The sequence below is a fragment of the Dermacentor albipictus genome, chromosome 2 (assembly GCF_038994185.2).
Source record: "Dermacentor albipictus isolate Rhodes 1998 colony chromosome 2, USDA_Dalb.pri_finalv2, whole genome shotgun sequence".
Taxonomy (NCBI): Eukaryota; Metazoa; Arthropoda; class Arachnida; order Ixodida; family Ixodidae; genus Dermacentor; species Dermacentor albipictus.
Window position 1 is genome coordinate 166612580 of NC_091822.1, and position 16370 is coordinate 166628949.

Here is a 16370-nt window from a genome sequence, read left to right on the forward strand (position 1 = left end):
CACGACAGACATGCGATGCGTAAATTAAATAAAAAAAGGCTTGTTTATAATGTTTTTTTCGTAATTTTTGTCGTTTTGTTTCTCGCACTTATCGTTGCGCCTGGCTATATGCATTACTTTATTAGACAAGGTCGTCTATGCAAAACCGCGAAGCGACGTCCCCTTCTGCGTAACGCGGGTTGGTGATCCAGTCGAGAGCGCAGACGGCATAAGACGTTCCCCTTCTTCGCCCCCCCCCCCCCGGGCCTATCCAATTCCACGTACAGGTGCCAGCCGTATCAAGCAAAACTGATGTGGCGAGATCTCGCGAAAGGGCGATCATTCACCGCGAAGCATTCTGCGCGTATACGTCTCTTGGTCCGCGACCGTCGAGGAGCTTCGGCAGCACAAACACCAAGTGGTGTCCACTGGGCAAACGAATGCCCGAAGAAAGACATAAAAGAAAGGCGAATTCCGCTTCGAAATTAATGGCCTCGGCACACGTCTCCATCACATTTCTGAGCGCTGCTTTCCCTAAGGGTGTCTTCCACGCGCGTATATGGCGTGGCGACCTTGGTCTGGTCATTTAGTAATGCATATACAGCTTACTTTCGGTATAGAGAAAATGGATCCGCGTCTGGCTGAACGCCGGCCGCATGCACATACATCACGCGCCGAATAGACTGCAGTTTTTGCGTTAACGCACCGAGCGGACTGCGATATCTTGAATGGACGTGCTTTATCACGACCTGCCTGTTGACCGCGAGCTCTCTGCAAGAAATGCTGAAAGTGAAGTGTCGAAAATGGAAGTGGAAGAAAGTGGAAAGTGAAAGTGAAGTGTGTACGAAACAAGAAAGTGTATCTGTCAAAGCAACCCGTTTGACAAAAAGGAGGGTTTAGCAACGGGAACGTACAAAAGCTCCCATAAGTGCTACGAGAGCTTTGTTAAGGTGACAAAGCATGGGAAGATCATAACAACAAAAGTGTAACTAAGACTTCACTGAACGAGCTGGGAAAGCGTATAAACACTTGCCGCAGGCGCAACCACACACATTAAAGGGAACTAGAGAGAAATCTAAGTACGCGGCACAACGCTCATGAAACTGCAGTGAAACGTTTAAGACGTTCCCGCTACAAAAGAAACAGATGAACAAAATGCAGATTCTATTGGGACGTATCAGTATAGGCACGTAGAAAATTAACACAACCGCGACCTACAAAACAGTCTCATATACGGCGGTCGGGCATCGATGCCACACAACGTCAATCTTGAAACTAAAACAAGAAAAAAAAACGCATCAGTGCAGCTACACAGCACTAGGCATACTGGTTATTCTCGGCGAAAAAACAAAAACAAGAAACGAAAGAAACACAAGAGAAAAAGGGTAGTGGAGAAAGGACCTGTTGGTCGTAGCTTTACAACGCCTTTCTACACTGCTGATAGCTATGATTAATACAGTAGTGATTACAAAGACGCCAATTTCGGCCACCGCCCCGAATTTCAGAGAGCGTCAGCCGCTTGCCAAATCGAGGGTGCGATTAAGTCAAGTCCACGCCGCAATTATGGTTACGCGAATGCAATCAAGTCGTGCAGGGCGGCGAGATGACGCCTCCGTCATCTTCTCGCGCATCCTTCCAGCCTTGATCCAAGCTTTGTTTCCTGCTTTCGGATCCAAGCTCGATCCCATCTCTCGCAACATTAACGCAAACGTGTGGCGTACAGGCGAATAGGAAAACGCGGAGAAGTAAAAAAAAAAAAAAATATCCTCTCGAGAAGCGAAGACGGCAGCTACAAGAGGGAAGTGCCACGGCTGGTCAGTTTTGGTGACGCCCCTAACTTGGCGCTTAAGAAAGCCGAGGTGTAATAAACGCCGTTTGCGCAAGCAAACATCCGCCTGCACACCTCAACTTACATCCTGGTCTCTGCAGCGCTCTCTCGCCAACCAACCTATATATACGTGTACCCCGGACGCACGCTTGTGAGCTTTGAGTACGCAAACACAGCGAGTCGGGAAGAGTCGCTTTGTTTACATTCCGCATTCCGGTCTGCCACGTCCGTCGTCGATTCCGTTTCACAAAAAAAGGCTGTTCTCATCGGCCACTATATATAGCTTCCGCGTACGAGGAATGATGTCGCGTCGCAATTTACTCGGTAGTCGGCATATTTCGTCACAACCAGTCACGTCCCCCGCGGGCAGGCGCATGTCGCTCCCCCAAAACACCTCCAATTATCCCCGTTATGCGTCAGCCGTAGAAACACCCTATGCCCGCAAATTTCCTCGTCTATATCATTCAATCAAAATCATCTATAGCCATCACGAGTGTGTTCTTTTCCTGCCACCTTATTCAATAACTCTATAGTGCCACCTATTAAGTCACCTATAGCGCACAACGCTGCCTTTCTGTCTAATATGCCTGTCAGGCCGCGTTTCCTCGCCCGCTGTATACAGCCTTCAATGCCTATCATTACGCGTTGCACAGATGAAAAAGCTCGTCACTGGCGTACGCGCCGACGAGTCGTGAGTTACTAAAACATTCCTTGTCGACACTTCACAGGTGTTCTCTGACGTTCTCTTACCTCGCTCGCAGCGAATTTGCCTCTTAAGCTCGAAACTATAGTAACATCGTTTCGAGTATATGTGTGCTCATGATGCGTGACTGCAGACCAAAGATACAAGGAACTTGGTCGATGCGCGGTGGACCAATGCCGCTTCTTGCGGCATTATACGCGCCCTTCTTCCTGCCTATATATAGCGAGAAATACGTTCCTTTGCATCCTCTTTCAATAAACTTTGTCTACAGATCGCGCGGGTTATGTATAGTAAAGTATTACACACATCGCCACACTCCCGAGCAAGAAAGATGACAGAGCAGGTTGCCAGGCGATCGTGTTCGGCCATGAGTCACGTTAAGCCGGAAAGCATGCGTATAGCTGACTGCTAAAGGAAGCTAAAGCCCATGTACTTTCTCGATACGGGCTAACGGAGAGCTTAGAAAGCCACTGCGCGCAAGACGTCGAACGGACAGCAGCTACTTCAAAACGTCAGCGGAACTTTTGTTGGAGCTATTTTTAGGCAGGTAGGCGTATAAATCGAGGAGGAGTCTCCGCTGCTTCTTCAGCAAACGAGGTAAGGGCGTACGAACCTATGCAAGAGAGCCTAAAGGATGTCAAATTAATAACAAGGGCCCCATCCGATTGTCAAAGCACGGTCATAATCAACGAAAGGATCTGCCACGACGGCCTGGGATGGATAATTGGATAAATACATCACGTGGCACGGGCATCTTTCTCATCATTTACCCCCCCCCCCTCTGGCTGTCTCTACAGAAAAGAGAGAAAGAGAGAGAGACAGACGAGCGGTGATCGTTGCGCTTAGATACACAACGAAGCGGTTAATCACAGGGCGCTCGGCTTCAAGCGCCAGATCGCCTCCTATGGACGTGACGGCCAGGCTCACTCGTTATGTGGAAACAAACAAAGCGAATCGGCATCGAGAGGCATGCGTGCACGTGCTACTTACCACTGCCCATGACACGCGAGTCCGCGCGTGCCTATATATACGGGCGCGTCCAAGGACGTCCGTCCATCGAGAGAGCTTTGGGAAGGCTCGACTATACGCGACGAAGTAACGCGCAGTGCTATCGAAGCTGAATTCCGCGTAAAAAAAGAAGAACGTACACACGCGTTTTGCGCGAGACCGCAACGTGCGACGAGCGGTATGCGTACGTAACCCGAACATTGATCGTTCGGGTGACGCAGTGATCGTATACGGTTCGTAATCGCGGCGGAATTGCGATCACTATATTGATCGGGGTGTATCGGTGTTTTGATATTTTTTTTTCGTTTAAAAGAAGTAGTTGAGATCGGTAATTGTAGATCGCAGGGAGAGGCCTTCGTCCTCGCAGTGGACATAAAATAGGCTGATGATGATGACACAGACATAAGCGCATTCGACTTTTCATGAAGCGAAGAGACACCGCGAGGTTGGACCATTAATGCGGAGTTACTGGAGCCATATTGCCAAACTGAGATGTCCATGACAGTTTCGCGAGTGACGGTCGAGTGTTTCGGGAGTATTGGAGTTGAACTTGCGTACAGCGGTCTTGACGTCACGTCAAACTTATGTTCAACAACATGTTACGTTTTAACAACAGCATACGCACGACTCCTGTCTTCGATCGAGCGGCGTTGTAAATTTACTGCCTTTAGGAAAGGAGAACTATAAGCTAACCGAGGCCACGGAACCAGTCGAGAAATCACGCCATCCAAAAACACTGCTGCACAGAACTGCACGCCAAAACTAAGCGTGTACTATACATGCCGCTGGAAGGTACACCTCTTCACTAACTCGCTCTGTCAGCGATGTACTTACGCACACTCTATGCATATGTGTGACGCGGGACGTTGTGCAGGCGACCCAGATTTGCGTATATACGGTGCACACGTGTGTTCTCGTGGTGGACCAATGGCAGGGTATATATCGCCGACGGAATCGTAATCCCATACTCCGTCTCGGGCGGCAATAATGAAGCCGACAAGCCCTGTATAACTCTCCTCGAAGATCGTCGCGATTGCTCGTTTTCCCAAATGGGCCAATGCCGCGCCGCTGTGTATTCGCGCAATTTACCTGCCGCCCACCGACGCTGTCGTTCGCTGGATCCTCTTTGTTGGGGCACTACAGCGGAGGAGGCAGCCAGGGGGCACAGCCAGGCTTCAAGGCCAACGTGCGAGCAGTTCAGTCAAATACACTGCCTCGGTCTGAACTGGAATTAACGAACTGGAGATCTTTTATGCCAGCCACATAAGCTATGATCCAACCAATCGCATCTAATGGGCATGTATCTAACAAAGTCAACACACTTATTTACCATCGCTTAATTTCGTCTTTGTTTCTGCACATCTTCAACCTTGCTTCCCTCCATGATATCTCGGCCTCGCGCGGTTATAACGGAGCCCCGCTCGGCCATAACGAAGCGTTTTATTTCTACTACATAGCTTTTAGCAGACCAATTAGGTATGTAGGTTAAATTGATAGTGTGGTACTCTGTGAACGATGCGCCTCGGTCTCCCCGCAACTTTTGGTATTGCTGGAGTGGTATGACATTCAACAGCACTACACGCGCGATCCCCATTGAGGTTTCGGTGGAGTCGAACTTTCTCCTTGCGAGCTCTAGCGCACCGTTATCCGCGCATTGTCACGTGCGCCCGAGGCTCGACGTTGATAAAGACGTAGCATGGAGCACTGAAAAGTACTTCGAGTGTCCGTGCGAGATCGCGCATAAAACGGACAAACGATCCCATCAAACGCTCTCTTCCCTCTTAATAATAATAATATTTGGGGTTTTACGTGCCAAAACCACTTTCTGATTATGAGGCACGCCGTAGTGGAGGACTCCGGAAATTTTGACCACCTGGGGTTCTTTAACGTGCACCTAAATCTAAGTACACGGGTGTTTTTTTTTCGCATTTCGCCCCCATCGAAATGCGGCCGCCGTGGCCGGGATTCGATCCCGCGACCTCGTGCTCAGCAGCCCAACACCATAGCCACTGAGCAACCACGGCGGGTTCTCTTCCCTCTTCTGCAGCGTTTCTTCGCTTGCGCTGCGATGTCATGCCTTATGTTAAGCGAAGATTAAATGCGCCATCTGAAGATATATCCCTTGCTGATAATGCTGTAGAACGGAGCGCTTTTGCATAATCACTGGTGTTTATAAGATAAAATATTGTGGAGAAACAACTGGCGATTATTGTCACAGTAAGCGAACAGCCGAACACTTCTGGAAAGCTGTTAGCTTCAATAAAGTAATGATGAGCTCGGAGGCGCATATTAGTAGCGGTGATACTTAGGTACCGTCTGTCGTTTCATTGTTTACTTCTGTAGAGAATGAAACGGTTAACCAGCTCGTCATGTGTGCGTTGCATGTCTTAGGATAGACGACTGCTATCCTCCTCTCCCTCCGTCAGAGCCCTCTCTCGCAGCCGCCATACGGGGAGAGGCTTGGGAGAGGGCGGCGGGAGAAGAGAAGAGCTATTCGCTTTGAACAGAAAAGCTCGGTTCGGTTACGCGTGACCTATCAAGCATAACAGGCGCTGAGTGCGCAGCAACACCTCGCACAAATATCTCCTCTTTCTTCTATACGATCCAGCTTTGTTGGAGCGTCGAAGGGGGGAGGAAAGTCTCGGAGACAATCGAGAAGGACCTCACAGTTCCGACAAACTACGCTTCGCGGACACTTTCCGAGTCAAACCAACGACCTGTCAACGGCGTTACGCAGACGTTCGCATCTAGTCCCCAACCACACGCGGCACCCGCGCTGACTAACTCAACCAAAGTGTACCCGCCTCCGGACGGCTGACCATTCTCGCGAGAGCGCTTACGAAAGCGCTAATAGAGGGCGTCCGTGAATGCACACGTCACGAGCTTGACGATCCAACGAGCGCACTGTTTCATCCCTCTTCGCCTTGGCCGCGTGGAAAACAACGCGACCGCCATTAGGCGTCGCGCTTCGCTGTGTCTTCTGCGTCGTCGGCGAGACTGCAGTGCAGTCGTTCGTTACGTCACATAAAGGCAGCCGAATAGGTCGTTACGGCTGCGCCAGCGCACGCGCGGTCTTCTTAAGCGCGATATATATGTGCATTTGCGCGCTTTCCACGGATGACCGCGTGCGCGCAGCGCGAGATGTATACGCGCACTTCCTTCTCGCTGCTGCTTTTCGCCGCTTCGTCCGTGGAGGCTGAAACGCGCGATTGCCATCTCGCTCGGCCACGAGTCGATTAAGGAGGCTCGTCGATCGCGGCGTCGCGCCGCACACCGAGAGAACATCGAAAGGGACTGTGCGAAGCTCTTTCCTGCTTATATAAAGCGTGATTCGCTGTGGAAGCTGCCGAGAAGGCGATTGAAGATTGCGTGGGGTGGATAGCGCGATTGGCTTCCGAGGCAATAAAGGTGGCCGCTGCGCGGCGGAGGTTTTAAGTTAGGACATATCTGCGCAACGAAGCCCTATAGGAACTGGAACTGCAGATATGCACCACCCGACAGGAAACGGGCAGGATAGGTTGCACTCGCCGCTAGGTCATTAGTCGGCCAATGAATGAGCTGGTGAGAAAGACCAAGTCAGCAGAAGTGAGGTAGCGAAGTCAACAAGACGAGCGTTCGGTTTGCTACCCCATACGTGCGGTTTGGCAGAATTAAGTGAAGGTATAGTCAAAACAACCCACCCGTGGAAGCACAGGCCGGTATGTACAATTAAAAAAAAAGAGCGTGTGTGTGTGTGTGTGTGTGTGTGTGTGTGTGTGTTTGAGAGAGAGAGAGCATGCCCGCGACGAATGCGGACATGCACGGTCCCGGAATCGTCGCATCTGATGCGCAAAACACAAAGGCGAGGATGTGTCAGCATTCCTTCCAGACCTGAACTCACTAACGTCAGGGCGGTCAGGAAACGTGCCTGACCATGCAGGCGTCTAGCTAGTGCCTGATAAGAGACTTACTCGAATAGAGGATCTGTTTACAGACAACAGCGGTGTGGTTGGCCCGAACTGGTGCATTGCGCACTGTACTGTTACACTGCGCTGTAGACGAGCAGGCAGGTTTAGGGGATTCAAGGAGAGTGGTTGGGGAAGCTAGTTGGTAAGGCATGTTCTTTTGTTAACTTAAACTGCGCTAGGGACGAGACAAGGAGGTAGAAGACAGGACGAACGAGGTTTAGGGGAGTTGCGGAAAATGTTAACGAATGGCGATTAATGCACGAAGCGAACCGAAAGCGCGTGCTCACTTGCGGTCGTGTGAGTATAGTAAGTCCGAATTACACGATAGTTTCTCGGACGCACCTTTACAATTTATCCTAGGAGCGAGTCCTCTTCAAGCTCAAGCATAGTTGGCAACCGCCAACAAGGGGCTAGAGCTCACCAACATTTGCGCGCGTAAGACAGAGTGAACATATATCCTGCACGCATTCTAACGAGAAAGGCTGCGCACAATCTACGGAGAAGCGAACGCTAGATGAGAAAAGTCTCTTAAAGGCTGCCTTATCATGATGTGCTTTCGTGACCTTGGTCGCTGAATAATTTATACAAGCGGGATCGCCGAACGCTGAGGTTCGGGATAGTGATGCATCGCATAGCATAAGTGCAGGGTACTGCTGTCCGATAAGGCTGCGCGTTTACGAGCGAAACGTCCAGAGGCGCGATTTTTATCGCGCGAGTGCGTAACGACCTCTCCGTACAATTGTACTCGAGATGAAGGCGCGAACGTGTACGGCCGGCTACGTGGAATCGGCACGGAAGTCCATTTGAAATCTCGCCACGCGTCACGCCCTCTGCCCGCTGCAGCGCATGCATGGCGCCCACTGGACAGTCCGTTTGACACATGTGGCTCACCTACCTCTGCAACGTTCCTGCAGCGGGAACAGCAGCGCCTCACATCGTGTGCACGCGGAAACTAATTAGCGAGAGCAATGAATGTTTATAGCTATAGTCCCATTGTAAAGAGAGGTCAAATCGTGCGCGCATTGTTCACAGACCAAGACTATAGGCGCGGCCCCTTACCAAACTACACTATTAAAACAAATGTACACCCTTTGGGTCGTATCTTGCCACACAACGATAATCGTCATCTGTCTTGTCCGCATATCCTTTCCTTAACGCTGCGAGCCCGGCACTTCCAAGTCACGAACGGCATGCGCGTTATCAACGTGACAGAGCATTCTCGACAGGAAAGTAATGAGAGAAGCGTTTTCAAGAAAGGAAACGCAAGCAAGACAGATGGCGATTATCGTTGTGTGACAGATATACACCCCAAAGGGTGTAATTTCGCTTAATAGTGTATACGCATGTCTGCTTCACCATGGCTGCTCTTCCTATCCTTGACAGCTGTGACAGCCCTTTAACCGTAGAGTTTCGTACGAAGGTCACCAGAGGGAACTCTGGCACTGGGGCTTAAGGGAGCTGCAAGCATGAATGTTATGCCAGCATTGGAATCGTGATCCGTACAGGAAATTGTCGAAATTTTGCCACTTTGGTGTCAGTTTCTCATTTCGATTTACGAAATTGGGGATTTTCGAGAAAACGCTTTGCTATAAGTGCGACAGTTCGCAATTATTGTGCGCAGGCGCACATGTTTATTGCCTTGCCATGTTCACAAAAATACGGTTGTTTGGAAAATTAATAAGATATGGCGTAAGAAATAACGTCGCAAGGACATGCGAGCTCACAAGAGCGAAGATTAGACGAATTCATGCACTGCCCGTTGTTTCCATGGTGGATGAATGGATGGATGGATGGATGGATGCTATGAGTGCGCCCTTTGGAGCAGGGTGCTGCGTTGCGCCACCAAGCTCTTGTTATTGTCTAATGTCCTACCTACGTTAAAGAAAAGCAAAATAAAGAAAAGCAAAAAAAGAAAGAAGAAGAACCTCACGAAGAATTCCCATCACCAAACTTTCTGAACCTCTATTGGGAAGTTTGTTTTTGTACGCCTCCGTTGTTTGTCGTCTCCCTACTTTTCTTCCACCGATCTTCCAATCGCCTTTTACTAATCTCCTATTGCGGACGTGCTTACTTTCCCCCTGCTCTCGCTGAACCCAAGGGCTTCAAGGAGGCCAGAGATGCCCAAATCGACCGCTTGGCAGATATCTTCACATTCTAACAAAACATGCTCTATCGTTTCCCTAACTTTACCGCAGAAAGCACATGCTTCTTCTTCCTTGTTGTATCTCGCTTTATAAGTGCTTGTTCTAAAGTATGCTTCCTGATCGCGCTTCGAAAAGCAGTGAGCTTCCCTTTGAGTTATCGTAAATTGTTTCTTTCCTGATTTCGTTTTTCCTCTTAAGTAGTTACTCACAGAACGTTCCTTTCTTCATTGCTGCCACCCATGAGATCATCTCAGCCTCTCTGACTTTCCGCTTGACGTTCTTTGTTGCCGTGTTGCTCATGATACCGGTCGCATACTTGCTGGCAAGCTTCCTAGTTCTTTTCCTCCACTGTCAATCAATGTTTTTCTGTACAAGTGTCTGAACACTCTCCCAGATCATTTGCTTTCTGCCATATTTCTCAGTCGGTCTGCATAATCAATTTTACTCTGAGCTTCCCTCGCATCGAAATTTGTTCAGCCCATATCACCCTGCACAGCTTCATTTGTAGTCTTCCCGTGAGCGCCCAAGGCGAGGCGTCCAACTGAGCTTTGGTTGCCATCGAGTACAGATTGCACCCATGATGGATGGATGGATAGATGTATGGATGTTATGAGCGTCCCCTTTGGAACGGGGCGGTATGTTGCGCCACCTGGCAGCATCACAGCGCCCTCTGGCGATTTTTGTAGGAAACTCGATGCATGCAACAGTGCACCGCGTTCTCTGTGCTGCAGGCGTTGGCCGATTCTGGTCAAACTCGGCACATCTTTTCACGATGAATAATCGCAGCTTCGAAGAGGCGCTCAACTTCAGCCAATTGTGCAGCTGCATGAAGCTCCACGAAGAGAGAGAGAGAGAGAAAGAGAATGAAGAGGAAAGGCAGGGCAGGGAGGGAGGGAGATTCCGAACTGTTTACTCAGGTAGAAGTACCAGAACTTCAGCATCGACCAAAGAAGATGCAGAACATGCGAGGCACTGGCAGATCTGCTATCTATACCGCAAAGTCCAAAAAAAAAAAAACGAACATTTACTGCCAGAAATCGACAGTCTCCCTCGGCCTCGCGAAGTAGAGGACCTGCTTCGCTGCATGGCATGGGCATCGGAAAGATAAAACTTATTGCGCTTTGTACCCGAACAACAGTCGTGCGCCGAATATTTTCTTTAATTTTTTTTAAATATAGCGTTCATGGTGCATTTATTTGCGCAGCGCAAATTCTGATTTTATTTCGACCTTTGCTTTATTCGCAGATGTGTCAATTTCTTATTGTTTCTACAAAAACACACAAACAATTCGGAGTCGCAAACTTAAAAAAATGATTTAATAAAGTTTTTTTTTTCTTGCAACCTAGTATGTATGCCACAGATCACATTGTCTGTGGCATCGAATATGTATTTCTTACGACGCCTGAAAAATGATCGTTTAATTTGCCGTGGTAGAGAAAGAGGGAAATAAATTGCCACTCACTCACTCAAGAGAGATAGAGAGAGAGAGAGAGAGAGAGAGAGCAAGGACAGGAAATGCAGTGAGATCAACGAGACGAGCACCCGGTTTGCTACCCTACACTAGGGGTGGGGGAAAGGGGAATAGAAAGAGGAAAAGACTCACTCAGGTCTGCTACAGAGCGTATGCTGATGCACTCTGAGACACCACCTGTGTTTCTTATAGCGTTCGTTAGGGAAGCAACAACCCGTCCGAACCCTCAGCTGTTGGCGCGCTTGAAGGTGAACTGCTACTGCGTCGTGCATTTTTCTTACGACAAGTGCGCGCCCACCAAGGTGCGTGCGTTTTCTGCGCGCGCTAGCAACGCCTCGAGTGGGAGGCGACCTTCAACGTTTGTCGGTGCGCATTTATTTATCGTGCCGCTCATGCAGCACTCCTAATATATGCCACGTTTTATTCGATAAGAACGAAAAAAAAAACAGCTACTGTCGTTATGTACCAGCTGCACCCGCTGTAGCTGCTTAGGGGCTATGGTGCTGGGCTGCTAAGCCCGAGGTCGGGGGACCGAATCCCGGTCCTGGCGGCCGCATTGCGATGGGGGCGAAATGCGAAAACACCCGTGTATTTCGGTTTAGGTGCACGTTGAAGAAACCCAGGCGGCCCGAATTTCCGGAGTCCCCCACTACGGCCTGCCTCATGATATGATCGTGGTTTTAGCACTTAAAATCACGCATTTTTCTTTATTGCCAGCTGTTTCTACGAATTCTTTAGGCAGTTTCTTTTAATCGGCTGTGACACAGCACAGTCCTTGAGCTGGTCCACTCGAAAATGCGGACATTAATCGAACGATAAATCGAAATGCGTAATCAACTAATCGGCGGGGCAGGCGACATTCTGCTACACGAAAATACCTCCCCTCCCCTCTCCCACCCCGCAGGCTACGGCCCTGCCTATGACTCACTTGGCCTAAACGCATTTAGTGGTATGAAAGAAAGAAAATTTATCGCGGTATTACGTTCATTGGCGGATAAGCCGAAAGGATAATCGGTCAATCAGCCATCCGTTCGACTCTGCCATATATATATTATGGCGGCGGCTCATACACTTGTCGCAATGCTCAACACCACGTACATCAATCAAATCAGTCGCGTACGGTAGACTCGGGCACGCAGTTGAGCCTTAAATCACAAGGAGCGCTTCTGATTAAGAAATGCGGTAAATGTGCGTCAGTGCTGCAGGAATTATTTACGTGTCACACTGCTCGCGTCGTCAGCGTGCCATAGAAAAAAGGGGGAAAAGAAGAAGAACGTTTAAAGATGCCCATGAGTTTCCTTCAAATCACGTGATAAATTCTGTCCATAATACGAGCCTACCTCGAAGTCACGCCTCCATCACCTACACCGGACGCTATAAAGATCTGCGAGAAGATTAGCGTGGATTTGATTTAAGATGCACCATATACTATGTCTTTAATGTTCCGTGGTTGTCGACCACATCGCATCGCTCACTACCCAAAGAGCTTAAAAAAAAAAAAAAGAAAGAAGAAGGCTCGAGAGCGATTCCTCGCTTATGGACATACTTTTGCACCATTCTCTATGATATACAGCCCCAATTACCCGCTGTCTGAAAAAAATATATATAGGTGTATATTTTATCGTCGACCCGCATGTTCGATAGAAACCCCGCAATTAGGCTCCCCCTCGCGAGACCGCGGTGGTCCCATACAGTTTCGTTCACGATGCCCAGCCATTAAATATGAACGCGCGCGAACGTAACCCCGATCTGAGCGCGCGTTTTTTGCACGCAGCGCGCATGTGTGCGCATACGACTGAGCAGCGAACTGGCATGATCCCGTAATTCACAAAGCGAGCGCATAGATAAGAACGCCCGGTGTCGGACCGGCCGACGGCGCGTTCGTTCTCGTGCAGTCGTGAGTCGCGGAGCATGCAAAATAATAACGGACTGGCCGACGACGCGACTGTTGGGCCACGTACGGGCGATTTGAACAACCCGCCAGAGCGTCGTCGTTCAGCACGTTATCGATTATTCCAAGGTCGCCCGAGATCGGTGGTGCTGACTTATTTTGTTGTTGTCGTTGGCGAGAACGCGCGGTGGGGTGTCCGTACAGCCTTGTAGAGGAGGCTTTTGTTCTGGCCTGTGCATGCAGTATGCTCGGCGGCGTGCGATATATATATATATATATATATATATATATATATATATATATATATATATATATATATATATATATATATATATATATATATATATATATATATATATATATATATATATATATATATATATATATATTGTGTGTGTGTGTGTGTGTTACTGCTCGAAACACCCTGCTTTACAGAGGGACGAAGGCAAGATACTCCGCGCGTCTGCGTTTGACCCAACCAAAATGGCGGACATCGCCAAACAGTTCTTGCGCCTCTACTCGGTTGGTTCAAAGCATACCTAACGGGGATTGAACAACAATTGTGTTCTGAGAAATGGCACAAAGACGACATCAACTAATTTTATACGTAGCAAGATAGGCATTGCTTTAGGTTAGGTTAGCGTGGGGTCTTTGGATGAGTTGGTAATTCAAGATCGTCTGCGTACGTGTGCGCGCCATTCTTTTCTTTTGTATCCCATATTTTGTGCGCCCTGTATGCAGCAGATCGCGAATTACCCACTCGCCTTAGCCTCCAATCAAAACTAATCATAGAGCATGCCTAACGTCGCCTAACACATAACTAGAACCACGTCCAATCTCGCCTAATACTTAGAGGTATGAGACCATACTTAACTGCATAATGGACCCAACCAATTATTGTGCCTCTTCGTTGCTTTGTGTCTTCATTGTCTTTGTTGCATTGTGTCTTCGGTGCTTCTTTCATCCGGCTCTCGAACAGCAAATGTTCGCTTACAAATGTGTTTAAACACTTAGCAACACGAGACCTACCCGCGTGTTCGTTGCTAGGCAACGTATAGAGACCGGTTGGAGACCGTAGAGAAGGACGATCGAAGTGATTTGTCGCGCACTATTGTTATTTCTCGCAATGACAGTAGGGACCTTAGCCAGAGCCACGTGACTGCAAGCTGGAGCCTAAAGCGCAAAAAAAAAAAACGCCTGTCATTCTCTTAAACGTCCGGAATCGCCTGCTCCTGAGCGACACAGTCCGGTCAACTATATGCGAGGCCAAACGGTGGCATGGAAGACGTGGAACTCAAAAGCGCGAGGCGCTCAAAACGCGATCGCTCGCTTACGAAACGGCGCGTTCGTGTGTAGTACGTTCGCCGACGTTCCGAGGAGAGGGGCCTGACTTGGGTTTCTAATTGCATTCCTTCTGCCGTACCAGCAGCGTCCTCTCTCTGCACCGTCCGAGGGTTGGGTGAGCTTGGTTCTAAGCGCACCCCGTTTCGAAAGAACGGCCGGCAGGCCCGCGAAAGGAAACACGATTCCAAAACGCTGTTACCAGCTGCTGCTGCTGCTGCTGCTGCTGCAGTGCATGTAAACATATATGTAGGCAAGCGCAGCGCCCATAGCAGAAAACGAGTTTTCGATTAGCGATGACCTGAGAGTTGAGATTGCGAAAAGCACGCACACAAACAAGAAGGAAAAAAAGCAGAAACGAAATCGCTGTCAGGAGAGAACGGTACAACAAGGAAGCTTCCACGGATAGGAATGAAGAGGGCGAGTCTGTATTTTGATAGAAAGGCAGAAAGGAGAGGCGAGAGAGAGGTGGTTGAGAGAGAGAGAGAGAGGGTAAGCGCGTTGGGTGGCTGGTATTTCTGCGAGATGAGCGACTGTGTGTGCGAATTAAGAGGGAACGAGACTGTCTCCGGAAGGGCGCTCTCCTTTTTTTTTTTTGACACGTGCAGAAACGGGTGCGGCCCCTTCGGTCGGTCGGCCGGTCAGTCGGCTCCGCTTAGTGGCGGCTATATAGCTTGTTTCTTTCCTCCGGACACAGAAGCGATCGAAGAGGCCGAGGAGATAATCGTATCTCTGTGTTCGAGTTCGGGAGCGTGAAGAACACGCCCAGACGTGTCGTTCTATGATTGAGTGGCATGCAAGTCACGGTTTCTCAGAACTGCCGAAGAAGGAGGGGGGGACCGGCGTTCACTAAAACCAAAGGAAAGAAAGCGCACGGGGGGAAACCGAATAGCATTTAATTGCGAAGGATGGACCACGGGCATTTGCTTTCTTGTTTTAGATCGTTTGTAGTTCATATTCATAATCAAAGGGAAAAGAAAGAACGACAATGAAAGTAGAAATAACTGACAACAGGCCACCGGTGTGGTCCGAACCGACAACATCCGCCCCTTGTATATGCGGTGCCTCGCCAACTGAGCTGCTATACAGAGGGGGCAGCAGTCACGTGACAACCCCCTCTTCTGCTCATCAGGACCTACCTACGTATATTGTATGCAGCTACTTATCCCTGAGAGTACTACACAGCGCCATCGCCCTGCCGACTACAGCGCCGTTATGACACGAATTCGCTGAGCCAATTTGTCGCATTTTGTCTCCCTGCGCTTCGATTTGTCGACTAATCCGGCCTCGCTCTGGCTATATGCTAGCCTCCTGGTTAGCTCAAAACTTTAGAGCGACCGCCCCATAAACCCTTTGGTCCCCGGTTCAATCCTCAAGACCAGGAACAATCTTTCTTCAACTGTGAAGCTTTTCTTCTGAGAAACCCGTATGAGTTTTCTTTGTATAGATTCGTGCTGCTCTCGAGTGGATGACACCTTTTCTCTTTCATATGGCGGGACCTCCGTCATCACGCAATCAAGAGCACGCAGAATCTGAACAGAGGTACAAGAAGTCGAGAACGTGGCTTCCGTGTCAGTACCGGTGGAGTGTTCCTCTCGAACCAACTTGGAAATACAGCGATACAGTGTCAAAGGGCCAGCCAGTCATAAGCAGTGCCTCGCAACATTGTACATTTAACTCCTGATTAGCTGCAAACACCGGCACCTGCAGCTTTGACAACGCTGCAGTACCTCAAAGCGGTAAATAATACGTTAAATATAATTTTTATAATACTGTTTCTGTCCCCGAAACTACGGTAGACGTGACACACACCAGCACCTACTTAAAGCTACGCCATTTTATAGAAAACACGTTACCGCGGTATAATGGACAAATGACTTACCAATGTGGCGAGTGCCAACACCAGGACAAGGCCCGTCATGCTGCTCGGGGCGCTGCAAGAGAGCAAAAGAAGAGAACGTTAATGAACAGCGGCCTTATACGCAGGCTCTCGTTTCATCGCATGCTTTTGCAAGAGAGCGCCGTCACGCAGCGAGGACGACTGCCAATTTTCGGCAG

General features: G+C 49.2%; 1 protein-coding gene across 1 annotated transcript in view; it reads right to left on the reverse strand.

Moving 5' to 3' along the window:
- The window catches only part of LOC139056277 (uncharacterized), a 235278-nt gene extending 219042 nt beyond the window's left edge, over positions 1-16236 (reverse strand). The window contains exon 1 of the mRNA XM_070534376.1: positions 16195-16236. Within this exon, the coding sequence (XP_070390477.1) occupies positions 16195-16233 (39 nt within the window). The 5' untranslated portion in view covers positions 16234-16236. The remainder of the gene's footprint in view (positions 1-16194) is intronic.
- Positions 16237-16370: the final 134 nt, after the last annotated feature.